Below are 16,662 nucleotides of genomic sequence, written 5' to 3' on the forward strand. Positions count from 1 at the left end.
CTTCATAGATCATAGAATCCCTACACTGCAGAAACAGGCCATTTGGCCCAACAAATCCACACCAACCCTCCGAAGAGTAACCCAAACAGACCCTCCCCTACCCTATTACTCTATATTGACCCCTGACTAATGCCCCTAATCTCCTCATCTCTGAACACTACGGGCAATTTAGCATGGCCAATTCACTTAACCCGCACATCTTTACATTGAAACCAGAGCACCTGGAGGAAACCTACGCAAACACAGGGAGAATGTCTGTGTGGAATTTGCACGGTCTCCAGAGGGTGGAATCGAACTCGGGTCCCTGGCGCTGAGAGACAGCAGTGATAACCACTGAGCCACCGTGCCACCCTGCAAACTCCACACAGACAGTCACCCGAGGCTGGAATTGAACCCGGATCCCTGGCACTGGTCACATAGTCACTGCTTCACTTTTAAAGTCTGGTTGACGAACCCAAGAAAAAACATTTCTTAGTATTGAAATTAATTCAACAACCTCACCCCTGGCCCTTCTGTAGGCAGACAACAGCTCAGACAGAAAAACTTCCAGTAATATTGCATGCACAGCTACTCTGACATTCCAAGGACAGCAACCAATAATCTGACACTGTTGATTTCTGGTTCCAAAAGATGTCACAGCACATGCACACAGGAATGGAAAATTAATGGGAATTGAAAGTTAATGGGAACACTGCTAGCAAATGGGATATACTGGTCGGAATCATCTTGTACACTTCAAAATTAGAGCCAGCACATTCAAGAGAGATGTTAGGATGCACTTCTCCACAGAAAGGATGGTAGAGATTTGGAACTCTCTCCACAAAGGATGCTGGGCCAGTTATTAGTTTTAAATCTGAAATAGATTTTTTTTCATCAAAGGTACAAAGGGATATGAGCTAAAGACAGGCACATACAGTAAGGTCACAGATCAGCCTTGATCTCATTGAATGGTGGAACAAGATTGAGGGACAGAATGGCTGATCCTATATCTATGTTCCTGAAATATAGCTCCAGTACACTCATGTTCAAATACAGTGAGTTCGTCTATAACACAATGGTTGCGTTCTTGTGCAATCCCATGATATAGGAAAATTGTGCTTTAAAAACAGCACTTAAAGATGCTGTAACCATGTTACAGCCAACACACTTTTTTAAAGTTCACATTTTGGAAACAGCCTCCCCAATTTGTTGATCATGTTAGAATGAATTTGTTGACAAAATGCATGTTATAACAGAATAACCTTACAGCTAGTTCTTGTAATGGTTCCCTCTGGTACAGCAGGTCTCTGCTTTCAGTGGCTGACCCTGTACTCCCAAGTCTTTGTACAAAATTTACTCCCAATACGAGATGGAGAAATCACCAGCCATTCAATCACACCCTGCCCTTTTGTAAGCTACTATGCGGTCACCTGATAAGGGTTGACGCTTTGAGATTGATCAGAAAGCTCCCAGACTCACCTTCCTGACAGCTGCCTCCCATGAATCCAGGGCAACACCTCCATTCCAAAGCAGTAACATTCTTGTAAGCCAGCTTGTATGTGGGTCTGATGATAGTTCTGTAACTAGCACAAGAAACTAATCAAGATTATGAGAACACTGTTTCAAATTTCATTATTTATTCCCCGAACAATTGTTTTTCTTCCACTCTAAAGAATGGGCAGATCTTATGGTAAGATGGGTAGTGTCCTTGCCTCTTTTTAAAATTATTTTTTGTGGGATATGGGCATTGCTGGGTGGCCAGCTTGTATTGCCTGTTCCTTGTTGCCTTTGAGAAGGTAGTGGTGAGCTACCTTTATGAATCGCTGCTGTCCACAATGCTATTAAAGAGGGAATTCCAGCATTTTGACCCAGCAACAGTGAAGGAATGCTGATATATTTCCAAGTCAGGATGGTGAGTGGCGTGGAGGGGGACTTGAAGGTGGTGGTGTTCCCATATATCTGCTGCGCCTGTCCTTCTAGATGGAAGTGGTCTGGGGTTTGGAAGGTGCTGTCTGAGGAACTTTGGTGAATTTCTGCAATGCACCTTGTAGATAGTACACACTGCTGCTACTGGTGGTGGAGGGAGTGGATGCTTGTGGATATAGTGCGATCAAGCAGCTGCTTTGTCCAGGATGGTGTCAAGCTTCTTCAGTGTTGTTGGGTCTGCACTCATCCAGGCAAGTGGGGAGTATACCCTCACACCCAGAAGCTCTAGCTTCATGCTCCCTCTGGGATTTGACAGCTAAGGAGTTGCTCTAAATGTACTCAACAGGATAAGGGTCAATTTGTAAAACCTTCGATGCACACCACTAGCAGACTAGAATAGTGGAAAGGTCTGCTGGTCAGTCAGAACCATGTGGTAACTGCAATAACAGCCATCCCATACATAGCTTCTTGCCACAGTCAACACTCACAGTGCCTCTTCATTGGGAAGGACTGCCAGAAATCCAAGAATCTAAAGAATAATTAATTTCTATACTGCTACAAACAAGTGCAAAGCAAACATTAGGAGATTTGTGTGCTGTTGATAAAGACACATTATTGAATCGGTGGTATTATATTGAATCATATTGGCGGCATGGTGGCTCAGTGGTTCGCACTGCTGCCTCACGGCACCATGGACTCTAGTTCAATTCCAGCCTTGGATGAGACTGTCTGTGGGGAGTTTGCACATTCTCCCTGTGTCTGTGTGGGTTTCCTCCAGGTGCTCTGGTCTCCTCCCACAGTCCAAAGATATGCAGGTTAGGTAGATTGGCCATGCTAAATTGCCCATAGTGTTCAGGGATGGGCAGAGTAGGTGGGTTAGTGATGGGAAATGCAGCATTACAGGGATAGAGTAGAAGGATGGGTCTAGGTGGGATGCCCTTTGAATGGTCAGTGTAGACTCGATGGGCTGAATGGTCTGCTTCCACTGTAAGGGATTCTGTGCATTTTATCTTCAGCCTACATCAAGACAAATTGTAAGAATACCAGTTCAAGGGGCAAAACAACCTTTATACTGCCTGATTGGTTGATAAACTGATTCATATTGGTAGAGGGTCTTCACCAATTAATGAGGATGGCAGTTAACTCCCAGACTTTGTTTACCTTTTCTGTCAGGCAGAGTGACTCGAATCAAATTATGACTTAGAAGAGGGAATCGAAGGGTGGGTCAGTAAATTTGCAGATGATACGAAAATAGGTGGAGTTGTGGGTGAAGAGGGCTGTTGTCAGCTGCAAAGGAATTTAGATATGATGCAGAGCTGGGTTGAGGAGTGGCAGATGGAATTAAACCCTGACAAGTGTGAGGTTGTCCATTTTGGAAGGACAAATAAGAATGCGGAATGCAGGGTTAATGGTAGGGTTCTTAGTCAGGTGGAGGAGCAGAGGGATCTTGGGGTCTATGTTCATAGCTCTTTGAAAGTTGCCACTCAGGTGGATAGAGCTTGTAAGAAGGCCTATGGTGTATTAGCGTTCATTAACAGGGATTGAATTCAAGAGTCGTGAGGTGATGTTGCAGCTCTACAGGACCTTGGTAAGGCTACATTTGGAGTACTGTGTGCAGTTCTGGTCGCCTCACTTTAGGAAAGATGTAGAAGCTTTGGAGAGGGTGCGGAGGAGATTTACCAGGATGTTGCCTGGAATGGAGAATAGATCATACGAGGACAGGTTGAGAGTGCTAGGCCTTTTCTCATTGGAACGGTGAAGGATGAGGGGTGACTTGATAGAGGTTTATAAGATGATCAGGGGAATAGATAAAGCAGACAGTCAGAGACATTTTCCCCAGGTACAACAGAGTGTTACAAGGGGGTATAAATTTAAGGTGAAGGGTGGAAGGTATAGGGGGGATGTCAGGGGTAGGTTCTTTACCCAGAGAGTGGTGGGGGCATGGAATGCGCTGCCTGTGGGAGTGGCAGAGGCAGAATCATTGGTGACCTTTAAGCGGCAATTGGATAGGTACATGGATTGGTGCTTAAGCTAGGACAAATGTTCGGCACAACATCGTGGGCCGAAGGGCCTGTTCTGTGCTGTATTTTTCTACATTTTATGTTCTATGGGTCGAAAGTTGAACTGTTTTAGTTGAGTAATAGGAAGGCTTTGAAACTTGAGAATGAAGTGTTGTCTATTCTTGACCTGTGTAATACAATGCTGCTTATCAGAAGCAAAAGGTGGGGTAGAATGAGACTAAATGACACCAAGAGTCTTCAAGTTAAGGACCTTCTGCCTGGCAGCAGAACTGCTAAAATGCTGCCCAGATCAGGACAGAGTGAAAACAGTCAAAACCTGCAGACGTCATCCTATCTCCCTCTCTCTATTCGCCTTTGTGGGGAGAAGACAGAAAATCATAGAATCTTCACAGTGTGGGAGCAGGCCATTCAGTCCATCGAGTCCACACCACCCTCTGAATAGCATCCTACCCAGACCCAATCCCTGTAATCTTGCATTTCCCTTGGTTAATCTACCTAAACTGACCATTCCTGGAAACTACGGGGAATTTAGCATGGTCAATCCACATAACCTGCACATCCTTGGACTGGGGGAAGAAACCAGAGAACCCAGAGGAAACCCACACAGGCACATGGAGAGTGTGTAAACTCCACACGGACAGTCACCTGAGTGGCAATCGAACTTGGGTCTGTGGTGCTGTGAGGCAGCAGTGCTAACCACTGAGCCACCGTGCTTTTAGATTAGATTAGATTTATTAGATTAGTTACAGTGTGGTGTGGAAACAGGCCCTTCGGCCCAACAAGTCCACACTGACCCACCGAAACACAACCCACCCAGATCCCATTCTCCTACATTTACCCCTTCACCTAACAATTTAGCTCAGCCAATTCACCCAACCTGCACATTTTTGGACTGTGGGAGGAAACCGGAGCACCCGGAGGAAACCCACGCAGACACTGGGAGAATGTGCAAACTCCACACAGTCAGTCACCTGAGGCGGGAATTGAACCCGAGTCTCTTGCGCCGTGAGGCAGCAGTGCTAACCACTGAGTCACCCGTGCTGTCTTTAAAAATCCCAGAAAGAAGGAATCCATTCAAGACAGTATACAGTAATTGGCAGGACCCTTAGGAGCATTGATATACAGCGAGGCAAAAGCAAAGATTGCTGGAGAAACTCAGCAGGGCCAGCAGCATTTGCGGGAAGAAAGCAGAGAAAGCAGGACTGGAAGCATTAACTCTGTTTTCTTCCCACAGATGCTGCCAGACCTGCTGAATTTCTCCAGAAATTTCTGCTTTTGTATCAGATCTCCAACATTCGCAGTTCTGTTTTATTTCAATGATCTCCAGGGAGATCTTGGGATGGAAGACCACTGCTCCCTGAAAGTGGCAATACAAGTGGATAAGATGATAAAGAAAGCATACAGCACGCTTGCCTTCTTTGGTTGGGGAATGGAGTATAAAAGCTGGTGAATCATGTTGCAGCTGTATGAAACTTGAGCAAGGCTACATTTGAAGTACTGCTTGCAGTTCTAGTACCATACTATAGGAAGGGTGTGGAACACTGGAGAGTCTCCAAAAGAGGTTTACCAGGATGTTGCCTGGATTGGAGTGTATTAGCCAGAAGGAGATGTTGAGCATACCTAGATTTTTCTCATTAGAGTACCAGAGGCTGAGGGGTGAACTGAGAGAAGTATGTAAAATAGTAAGAGGCATGGATAGGGTTTATCATCAAAGATATTTTTCCCAGAGTGGAAATGTCAAATATCAGGGGACACGGGTTTAGGTGAGAGGAGAAATATTTAAAAGGAGATGTACGAGATAAGTTTTTTTTAAACTTGGACCCACTGCCAGGGGAGGTGGTGGAAGCAGATATGATAGCAATGTTTAAGAAGCATTTAGACAGAGCCATGTATAGGTATGGATCATGGGATTGGTTTAGAATGGCATCATGGTCTGTGCAGACATGATGGGCTGAAGGGGCTGGTTACTATGCTGTATTGTTCTATGTTCTAAAATCTAGGTTTGCTTGCTCAACCCTCAAACTGAACAGTGACTATCACCCGAAGATAACAGCATCATCACAAAAACCAAAAGGACAGTGGTAAATAAAGGCCTTTTGACCTTTTGGTCAGTTTTCAGGATTTTCCCCATCTATATTATTTTCTTACTCATAGCAAATTGGTTGAAATCATTTGTCTATCTTAATCACGATCGAATGTGCATGTTGTGAAGGGGCATCATTTCAGGATTTTGTTGACCTCATTGGGATTTTTATAGATTTTGGGACAACCTGTGAGTCATGATTATCAGTGATTTCCAGTTAGTTCGTGACAATTCTGGAACAAATGTCTCAGCTGCATGGACTTCACTCACTTGTTCTGTTAACTGTATCATGAGCTCAAATGTTTAACCCCACACTAAGTGTGATAGCTCAGAGAAAATTCCAGGGATTTCAAAACAGCTGAGGGATGGTCAAGACCTTGAATCCAGTGACAGGATAACCATCATTTCCAGTTCATTCTTGGAGATCCTGTATCACTGTTTGGAACTTTGGAATAGAGCAGCAAGCTTCCTCTTCAGAGGAAGGCTGCAACATAACAATTGCGGAGCTTCCAGATACTGAGCTCAGTTCAATATTATCAGGGGAGTTAGTCCAAACAGCAGGATTTTCATTATTTTAACTGCTCAGGAAATTAAATACTGACAACTCTGGATATCTGCTGGCTTAACATGCAGAAACTGTTGTGAACTGTTAATACAAAGTTACAGTGTCTAAAAGAACATGTATTGTTCTAATATCAGTCTAGCCTTAGAAAGTTCATTCAATCAGCCATTACAGAGTGACCACTGCAGCCTGGGGATCACTGAGGATCACCAGATATCACAGGTCAGACTGCTATATACAAATAATCGAAAATTGCAACTACCAACTACATCTCTGAATTCAAAATGAGGAAGTGTAGACTGAATTTGCCAAGCCATCTCTCGGTTCCAGAAACCCACATCAGCTCCACAGCCAATATAAATTCCTGTGGTTTCTCCTGAAGTGAGGATATGGATGGGATAGTTAACAAGTTGAAAGAGTTGTGGACCATGGTCCAAATGTACTGTGCTAACCCCTCCCCTCACATCCCCAACTCCACCCGGAGTGCCATTTTGCCGAGAGGAAAGAGGTTCTGGGTGGCATAGTGGTTTAGTGGTTAACACTGCTGCCTTACAGCACCAGGGACCCAGGTTTGATTCCAGCCAGGGTGATTATCTGTGTGGAGTTTGCACATTCTCCCCATGTCTGCGTCAGTTTATTCTAGGTACTCTTGTTTCCTCCTACAGTCCAAAGATGTGCAGGTTAGGTGGATTCAGGATGTGTAGGTTCAGTTGATTTGCCATGGGAAATGCAAGATCACAGGGATAGGTTAGCGGGGTGGATCTGATGGATGCTCTTCGGAGGGGTGGTCCAGACGTGATTGGCCAAATGACATGATTCCACACTTCAGGGATTCTATCATCAAGACTAACATGTTGGCGGAGAAGTTAACTAAGGGTCACAGACTCGTCCTGGAGAGCTGGCATTTGGGCATGTGAATCCACATAGAGTCAGAGTTTGCCTGGGGGCCATGGGGAATGAGACGGCAGTCTTTTTTGCTAATGAGTTGGAATCAAAGACGTCAGAGATCTGGCTAGTTCTCTTTATATGAGCAAGTGAACTTGCAGCTTCTTATTAGGGCAAGAGGGCCTGGCGTTTCCTGTTTGCCTTGTTTAATGTGGCACAGGGCAAACACACTGATGACACCATGAAGTTTATATGAATAAATGGAGGTCACTTTACAGCCACATTTAAGCCTGAATTCCAACTCCAGAAGATTTCATCCTTGTGGTCCCTCGTTCAGTCAGTGGGTGCAACATTCTCCCTAGGGTCAAACAATGTCGCTTACCTGACCATACTGGAGCAATGTGCAGGCCAGTGACAGCTCTGGTAAACACGCTGCACCAGGGTCTGCGATCCATTCTGTACTTGGCAAGACACAATCTTGGAGATAGTGTACAGGCACCAATTCCTGCAGGAAAATAAATATTCACCAGTTAATGATGGTCATCAGTAGCAAATAAACACTCTCCTCCATTTGTTTATTCTCTCAAACTCATTATACCACTTCCTGATTGAATGATTAAAATTCTATTCAACATTTTCGTAGAAATGTTACAGAGTAACTCATGGGCTGTCTCTCCCTCAGATCCTGTCTTACATTTATCCTAAAAAAGAAAGATCACAATATCAGATTGTATCATTCCAGATCTGTGAATCCGTTGAGCTGAAAACATCCTGATGTTATAGGCTAAAACTCTCTCACTCCAGCAGACAGAAACTGACCAGGGGGTCATGATCAGACCTGCTTTCTGATTTCGGTAGATTATCAATAATCAATCCAGCTTACTGCGCCTGAACTAGAAACTGACATTCTACAGTTCTGAGGAAGGGTCACCAGACCCGAAATATTAACTCTGATTTCTCTCCACAGATGCTGCCAGACCTGCTGAGCTTTTCCAGCAATTTCTGTTTTTGTTACTGACATTCTGCAACTGAATAACATTCACTTGTAAGTTTTACACAGGGAGATTTGGCCATTAAGGAATGTCATTCAGATTGGTCAAAACAGATTCAAGCCAGTCAGGCAGAAATCAAGTCACATTTCTGAGTCAGTAGAGTTTATTAACCACTCACTCTTACAACTCCTTCCATCTAGCAATCCCTTTAGTTTTGAATTTTCACACACAACTGAATATTTTTTTTCTCCACCACCAAAGCCCCACATTTTCACCTGTTATCCCCCACCCTTAAATCAGTCATGTTTCCAATTCAGAGTCAATTGACAATGTAGAGCCTGTTAAAGGCAAGACAGTGAGCTGCTCCTTTTTCTTATTACCCTATTTTTCTAATTTACTGTTCAGAGATGTTATTACACGTCTCTGGAGCAGATGGAGACTTGAACTCAGGTCTCTTTATCCAGGGGTAGAGACACTACCACTCGCCATAGAAGCCCTTAGTCTGAGACTCTGGATTACCAGTCCAGTAATATGACCATGATACCTTCTTTATATCTGCTCAGTCAATTAACCCCAAACACCTCTTTAATTACTCGTCTTATTAACAGATTTCCTTCTTCTGAAAAAGACTTTTGAAGACACAAAAAATCCTCCTACAAAACCAATGAAAGATGAGCAGAATGCTTTCCTTCACATTCCATGTAATACAATCAATCTTCCCCTACCCCTTTCTTTCAAACATAAAATCCAATATGTTTAATCAGAAAGTGACCTGAACAAAAATGGATTTTTAAACGTTCTTATAATCTTCATGACACCTAATACCCATTTTAGAGAATTTATTGGAGCAAGCAGATTCTTTACTTCCTAATGTTGTGGTTCTGCTCACCAAGCTGGAAGTTTTTGCTGCAAACGTTTCGTTCCCTGGCTAGGGAACATCATCAGTGCTGTTGGAGCCTCGTGTGAAGCGCTGCTTTGATGTTTCTTCCAGTATTTATATTGGTTTGTTCTTGCCGCTCCCGGATGTCAGTTTCAGCTGCAGTGATTTGTATGTGGGGTCCAGGTCGATGTGTCTGTTGATGGATGTTCTTGCCGTTTCTGGGTGTCAGTTTCAGCTGTAGTGGTTTGTATATGGTGTCCAGGTCAATGTGTCTGTTGATGGAGTTTGGGGATGAATGCCATGCTTCTAGGAATTCTCTGGCTGTTCTCTGTCTGGCTTGTCCTATGATAGTGGTGTTTTCCCAGTCAAATTCATGTTGCTGGTTGTCTGAGTGTATGGCTACTAGAGATAGCTGGTCGTGTCGTTTTGTGGCTAGCTGATGTTCATGGATGCGGATTGTTAGCTGTCTTCCTGTTTGTCCTATATAGTGTTTTGTGCAGTCCTTGCATGGTATTTTGTAAACTACGTTAGTTTGGCTCATGCTGGGTATTGGGTCCTTTGTTCTAGTGAGTTGTTGTCTGAGCGTGGATGTTGGCTTGTGTGCTGTTATGAGTCCTAAGGGTCGCAGTAGTCTGGCTGTCAGTTCTGAGACGCTCCTGACATATGGTAGAGTGGCTAGTCCTTTTGGTTGTGGCATGTCCTCGTTCCTCGGTCTATCTCTTAGGCATCTGGTGATAAAGTTGCGTGGGTATCCGTTTTTGGCGAATACCTTGTATAGATGTTCCTCTTCCTCTTTTCGCAGTTCTGGTGTACTGCAGTGTGTTGTGGCCCTTTTGAATAGTGTCCTGATGCAGCTTCGTTTGTGTGTGTTGGGGTGGTTACTTTCATAGTTTAAGACTTGGTCTGTGTGTGTTGGTTTCCTGTGTACCCTTGTGGTGAATTCTCCGTTGGGTGTTCTCTCTACTAACACGTCTAGGAATGGGAGTTGGCTATCCTTTTCCTCTTCTCGTGTGAATTGGATTCCTGTGAGTGTGGCGTTGATGATTCGGTGTGTTTTTTCTATATCTGTGTTTTTGATGATTACAAAGGTGTCATCAACATATCTGATCCAGAGTTTGGGTTGGATTTGTGGTATGGCTGTATGTTCTAACCTTTGCATAACTGCCTCTGCTATGAGTCCCGAGATTGGTGATCCCATGGGTGTTCCGTTGATTTGTTCGTATATCTGATTGTTGAATGTAAAGTGTGTGGTGAGGCACAGGTCTAGTAGTTTAAGTATGCCGTCCTTGTTGATAGGTTCGGCCTCCTGTGTTCTGTTATGTATGTCCAGTAGGTTGGCTATTGTTTCTCTGGCTAGGGTTTTGTCAATTGAAGTGAACAGTGCCGTCACGTCGAATGATACCATGGTTTCTTCTTTGTCTATGTGTGTATTCCTACAGCTGAAACTGACACCCGGAAACGGCAAGAACATCCATCAACAGACACATCGACCTGGACCCCACATACAAATCACTGCAGCTGAAACTGACACCCGGAAGCGGCAAGAACAAACCAATATAAATACCGGAAGAAACATCAAAGCAGCGCTTCACACGAGGCTCCAACAGCACTGATGATGTTCCCTAGCCAGGGAACGAAACGTTTGCAGCAAAAACTTCCAGCTCGGCGAGCAGAACCACAACAACGGATACCCGAGCTACAAATCTTCAATCAGATTTTAATTACTTCCTAATGTTCCCTTTGTGGGAGTGAGGTTAATCTTTTTCTCAGCATCACTTGATGTCAAAGGTACATTGTGTCAGTGGAATGGACAGCCACATAAAATTCTAATATCAAACCTTCTTTAGATTGTGCTTTGCATTGGATCTCCTTCAGAGTATGGATAAATACAGCACACCATTGCATCTATAGCTTCTTCTAAGACCAATGTTTCAGCGGGCTAAAGTACTTTTATCTACTCTGTTTACTTTCTTAGCTTTATAGGCCAATATCTATTATTTTCCTCCAAGAATATTAGATTAGATTACATTACAGTGTGGAACAAGCCCTTCGGCCCAACAAGTCCACACTGACCCGCCAAAATGCAACCTACCCATACCCCTACATTTACCCCTTACCTAACACTATGGGCAATTTAGCATGGCCAATTCACCTGACCTGCACATCTTTGGACTGTGGGAGGAAACCAGAGCACCCAGAGGAAACCCACGCAGACACGGGGAGAATGTGCAAACTCCACACAGTCAGTCGCCTGAGGCAAGTATTGAACCCGGGTCTCAGGCGCTATGAGGCAGCAGTCCTAACCACTGTGCCACCGTGCCACCCACCAATATGATAAATCCTATTGCACCAAATGAACCAACCATTCAGCACCATCAAAATGACGAACTTCATATTTTCTGGGTCACCCAAGGATGGAAACAGGAGTGGGCATTTTTCTGAATTTCTTTTCTGAGATATTACATTTGCTTTCAAACTGTCCTCAGTAAGGTAAGGTATATCACAGTACTCATATCCACTACGTCATAACCGCTACCAAGTCTCACCTCAGGGCACAACGAGGTCGAACTATACAATCAAGCTTCTCAACTGTTCTTGATCTGACCTGGTTTACTAGGATGTGATCAACACTTTCCAAAGTCACTGCTGATTTACTTTCTTTAGTGTCAGATCCTATATATAAAAGGCCCCCAAAGGAGAAGCTCAAATACTAAACTCCATTTTTAATTTATCCATCACACATTTAAATTCCATAGAACTCCCCCCCCACCCCACAACATGAAAATCATTGGCAAGCATTATAATGAGGCTTACCAATTTCTCAATAGAACATTGCTGGGTCTGCTTTAAGCTGAATGCAATATACTTTCAGCAAGACTGAGAAATACCAAAGCCTCACTGCATTATTCAACCCAAAAACACATTTAATAAATTTCCATAACTTCCCTTGTATATCGCATACTTATTTAAGTGGTTTCAAACATAGATCAAATTTCTCTTATAAATCTCAAGACACCAGTCTGCGTCTGCCTTATACGTTCCAAACTGGAGCATGTTTTCTGTGCATATCCACTTGTGTGATAAGTCTAGCTTTCCCTCATCTGTTACCTCAGTATATACAAATTTCACAAACTCTTTTTGTTTGGCATCCTTTATTAACGATAGGTTGTTCTCCATTTTTAGCAGCGGGAGTCAAGAGAGCGTGAGCCAAGGGGCAGCAGGGAAGTTAAATTTGAATATTTACCTCATGAATCAGTAGAGCAAAGGCTGAACAGGAGCAGAAGCAGACCCAGGGACGGCTGCGTACATGAACTAATATATTCAGGCAGTGGTTAAGTCCAAAACACTACACATGCAGTGTCACTCACCTGTTCTCCTCCACTAACCACAACAAAAAGACTCTGTCTGGAGGGTTAGGAAGATAAGATTGCTTTTTAATCTCTTTTGGCAATTTAGAGCAGAAGGGATGGAAACTACGGCAGTTGCATGCTCCTCCTGCAGGATGTGGAGGTCAGCGTCACCATTTGTGCCCCTAGGAGAAATGCACCCAAATTCAGCTCCTCACAGACTACATTAGGGAACTGGAGTTGGAACTAGATGAACTTTGGATCATTTGGGAGGTTGGGGGGATATTATAGAGGGGTTATAATGAGGCAGTCACACCTACGTTACAGGATAAAGGTAGCTGGGTGACCGTAAGGAGAGGGAAAGGGAATAGGCAGACAGTGCAGGGACCCCCTGTGGCCTTTCCCCTCAATAATAAGTACTGTATACCATTTTGGATACTGTTACAGGGGTCGGGGGTTGGGGGTTGGGGGGGGAGCAACCTACCTGGGGAAAGGCACAGCGGCCAACTGTCTGGACTGAGCTGGCTCTGTGGCTCAGAATGGATGGGGGCAGAGTAGTAATCTCAGGATTGCTACCACCATGAGTTAGTGAGGCTAGGCACAGAGAGCAAGTGCAGTTAACACTTGGCTGCAGGGCTTGTGTAGGAGGGAGGGCTTCAGATACATGGATAAAAGGGTTACCTTCTGGGGAGGGTGGGACTTGTACAAGGAGGATGGGTTGCACCTGAACTGAAGAAGCACCAATATCCTGGGAAGGAGGTTTCCAAAAGCTCTTTGGGAGGCTTCAATTAAGTTTGTCCGGGGAATAGGAACCAGAGCTATGGATCAGAAGATGGGGTAGGTGGTAAACAGGCAGATACAGTGTGCAGAGAGTCTGTGAAGATAGGTAGAGAGTTGATAGGGTAAAGTTGCAGTCAGTGTGATGAGTTGCTGTGTGTCTATGTTAACGCAACAAGTGTTAGGAATAAGGGTGATGAACTAAGAGCATGGATCAGTACTTGGAACTGTGATGTTGTGGCCATTACAGGAGGAGGAATGGTTGTTGGATATTCCAGGATTCAAATGTTTCAAAAGGAATAGGAAGGAAGGTAAAAGAGTTTGGGGAGTGGCATTGCTAATCAGGAATAGTATCATAGCTGCAGAGAAGGAGGTCATCACAGAGGGTTTGTCTACAGAGCCAGTATGGGTGAAAGTCAGAAACAGAACAGGAGCATTGGGAGTTTTCTACAGACTCCCCAATAGCAACAGAGACACAGAGAAGTAGATTAGGAGGCAAATTTTGAAATGTGCAAAAGTAACAGGTTGTTGTCATGGCAGACTTCAACTTAATCTCCTTAGTTCAAATAATTTGGATGGAGCAGTTTTTGTCAGGTGTGTCCAGGAAGGATTCCTGACTCAATATGCCGCTAGGCCAACTAGAGGGGAAGCCATATTGGATTTGGTGCTTGGCAATGAATCAGGTCAGGTGGCAGATCTTTTGATAGGAGAGCATTTCAGTGACTGTGACCACAACTCCCAAACCTTTATGATAGTCATGGAGAGGGATAGGACCAGACAGTGTGGAAAAGTATGTAATTAGGGGAGGGAGAATTACAATGCTATTAGGCAGGAACTGTGGAGCATAATTGGGAACAGATATTCTCAGGGAAATGCATGACAGAAATGTGCTGCAAATGCTGATTGGGTTTGTCCTTCTGAGGCAAGGAAGGGATGGGAAGGTGAAGGAACCTTAGGCGATAAGAGATGTGGAACATCCAGTTAAGAGGAAGAAGGAAGCTTACTGAAGGTTGAAGAAGCAAGGTCAGACAGGGCTGTAGAGGGTTGTAAGGTACCCAAGCAGGAACTCAAGTATGGACTTAGAAGAGTAAGAAGGGGATATGAAAAAGTCTTGGTGGGTAAGATTAAGGAAAACCCTGAGGCATTCTACACTTAAGTGAGGAACAACAGGATAGCCAGTGAGGGTAGGGTCGACCAGGGATAATGGAGGGAACTTCTGCCTGGAGTCAGAGGAGACATGGAAGGTCCTTAATAAATACTTTGCTTTAGTATTCACTAGTGAGAGGGACCTTGTTGTTTTGAGGACAGCGTGAACCAGGCTGATCTGCTCAAACAGGTTGATGTTAAGAAGGGGGGGGTGTGCTGAAAATTTTGTAAAACACAAGGATAGATAAGTCCCCTAGGCCAGATGGGATGTAAGCAAGGTTACTACAGGAAGCGAGGGAAGAGATTTCTGTGCTTTTAGCAATGATCTTTGAATCCTCACTGTCCACTAGAATAGTACCAGATGACTGGAGAGTGGCAAATGTTATTCCCTTGTTCAAGAAAGGGAATAGGAATAATCCTGGGAATTACAGATCAGTCAATTTTACATCGATGGTGGGCAAATTATTGGAGAGGATTCTGAGAGACCTGATTCATGATTATTTGGAAACGCATAGCTTAATTAGAGATAGTGAGCATGGCTTTGAGAGAGGCAGGTCATGCCTTACAAACCTTATTGAATTCTTTGAGGATGTGACAAAACACTTTGATGAAGATAGAGCAATGCATATGGTGTACATGAATTTCAGCAAGGTGTTTAATAAGGTTCATTCAGAAAGTAAGGAGGCATGGGATACAGGGAAACCTGCCTGTATGGCACAGAATTGTCTGGTCCATAGAAGACAGAAGGTGGTAGTAGATGGAAAGTATTCAACCTGGAGCTTGGTGACCAGTGTGTTCCACAGGGATCTGTTCTGGAACCTCTGCTCTTTGTGACTTTTATAAATGACTTGGATGAGGTCGTCAAAGGATGGGTGAATAGGTTTGGAGGAGTTGTGGATAGTGTGGAGGGCTGTAGTAGGTTGCAACAGGACTTTGACAGAATGCAGAGCTGTGCTGAGAAGTGGCAGATGGAGTTCAACCTGGACAAGTGTGAAGTGATTCATTTTGGAAGGTCAAATTTGAATGCAGAATACATGGTTAAAGGCAGGATTCTTGGCAGTGTGGAGGAACAGAGAGTTCTTGGGGTCCATTGTCCATAGATCCCTCGAAGTTGCCACCCATGTTGATAGGGTTATTAAGAAAGCATATGGTGTGTTGGTTTTCATTAGCAGGAGGATTGAGTTTTAAGAGCTGCGAGGTTAGGCTGCAGCTGTATAAAGCCCTGGTTAAACCACACTTGGAATATTGTGTTCAGTTCTGATTGCCTCATTATAGGAAGGTTGTGGAGCTCTACAGACGGTGCAGAGGAGCTTTACCAGGATGCTGCTTGGACTGGAGAGCATGTCTTATTAAGAAAGATTGAGAGAGCTAGGGGTTTTCTCATTAAAGTAACGGAAGAAAGAGAGGTGATTGGATAGAGGTGTACAAGCTGATGAGAGGCATAGATAGAGTGGATAGCCAGAGACTTTTTCCCAGAAATGGCTATCACAGTGGCCAAAACTTGAAGGTATTTAGAAGAATGTCTAGGGGAGATGTCAGCGGTAGGTTCTTTACACAGAGAGAGTTGGGTGTGTGGAATGCACTGCCAGCAGTGGGCGCAGAGTCAGAGACATTAGGGACATTTAAGCGACTCTTGGATAGGCAAATGGATGATAGTAAAATTAATGGTACATAGGTTAGTTTGATCTTAGAGTAGGATAAATGGTCAGCACAACATCGAGGGCCGAAGGGCCTGTACTGTGCTGTACTGTTCTATGTTCTATGTTCTATGTTTTGTTAATGTGAATTTGCTGTAACACAATTGGCGAATTGGGGACATTGATTCTAAAGCGCAAATGTTTAAAATATTGGCTCTAATGTGATTATATTGTGAACCCTTTAAGCACTGTTTCTAAGGTGCAATTTTTCTATAATGCGGTTTTGCACAAGAATGCAACCATCACATTATAGAAGAACTACCTGTATCCTTAAATTTGTCTGTTGTCAATAAAACATCTCAACAATAAGGGGTGCTACTTCTTGTGATTTTTCCCATCCTGATCCATAGTCCATGTTCTTGTTAAA

At 43.9% G+C, this 16,662-nt stretch overlaps 1 protein-coding gene across 3 annotated transcripts in view; it reads right to left on the minus strand.

Moving 5' to 3' along the window:
- LOC132830496 (collagen alpha-1(XXVI) chain-like) overlaps positions 1 to 16,662 on the minus strand; it is a 369,329-nt gene that overhangs the window by 164,980 nt on the left and 187,687 nt on the right. For 2 of the 3 annotated variants that reach the window (XM_060848255.1, XM_060848253.1), the window contains exons 2-3: positions 7,839 to 7,961; positions 1,459 to 1,562 (exon numbers count right to left, since the gene is read on the minus strand). In XM_060848255.1, coding sequence (XP_060704238.1) covers positions 1,459 to 1,562; positions 7,839 to 7,961 — 227 coding nt within the window. The remainder of the gene's footprint in view (positions 1 to 1,458; positions 1,563 to 7,838; positions 7,962 to 16,662) is intronic. The other variant, XM_060848254.1, reaches the window with a different exon arrangement.

This window comes from Hemiscyllium ocellatum, chromosome 31 (genome assembly GCF_020745735.1).
Source record: "Hemiscyllium ocellatum isolate sHemOce1 chromosome 31, sHemOce1.pat.X.cur, whole genome shotgun sequence".
NCBI lineage: Eukaryota > Metazoa > Chordata > Chondrichthyes > Orectolobiformes > Hemiscylliidae > Hemiscyllium > Hemiscyllium ocellatum.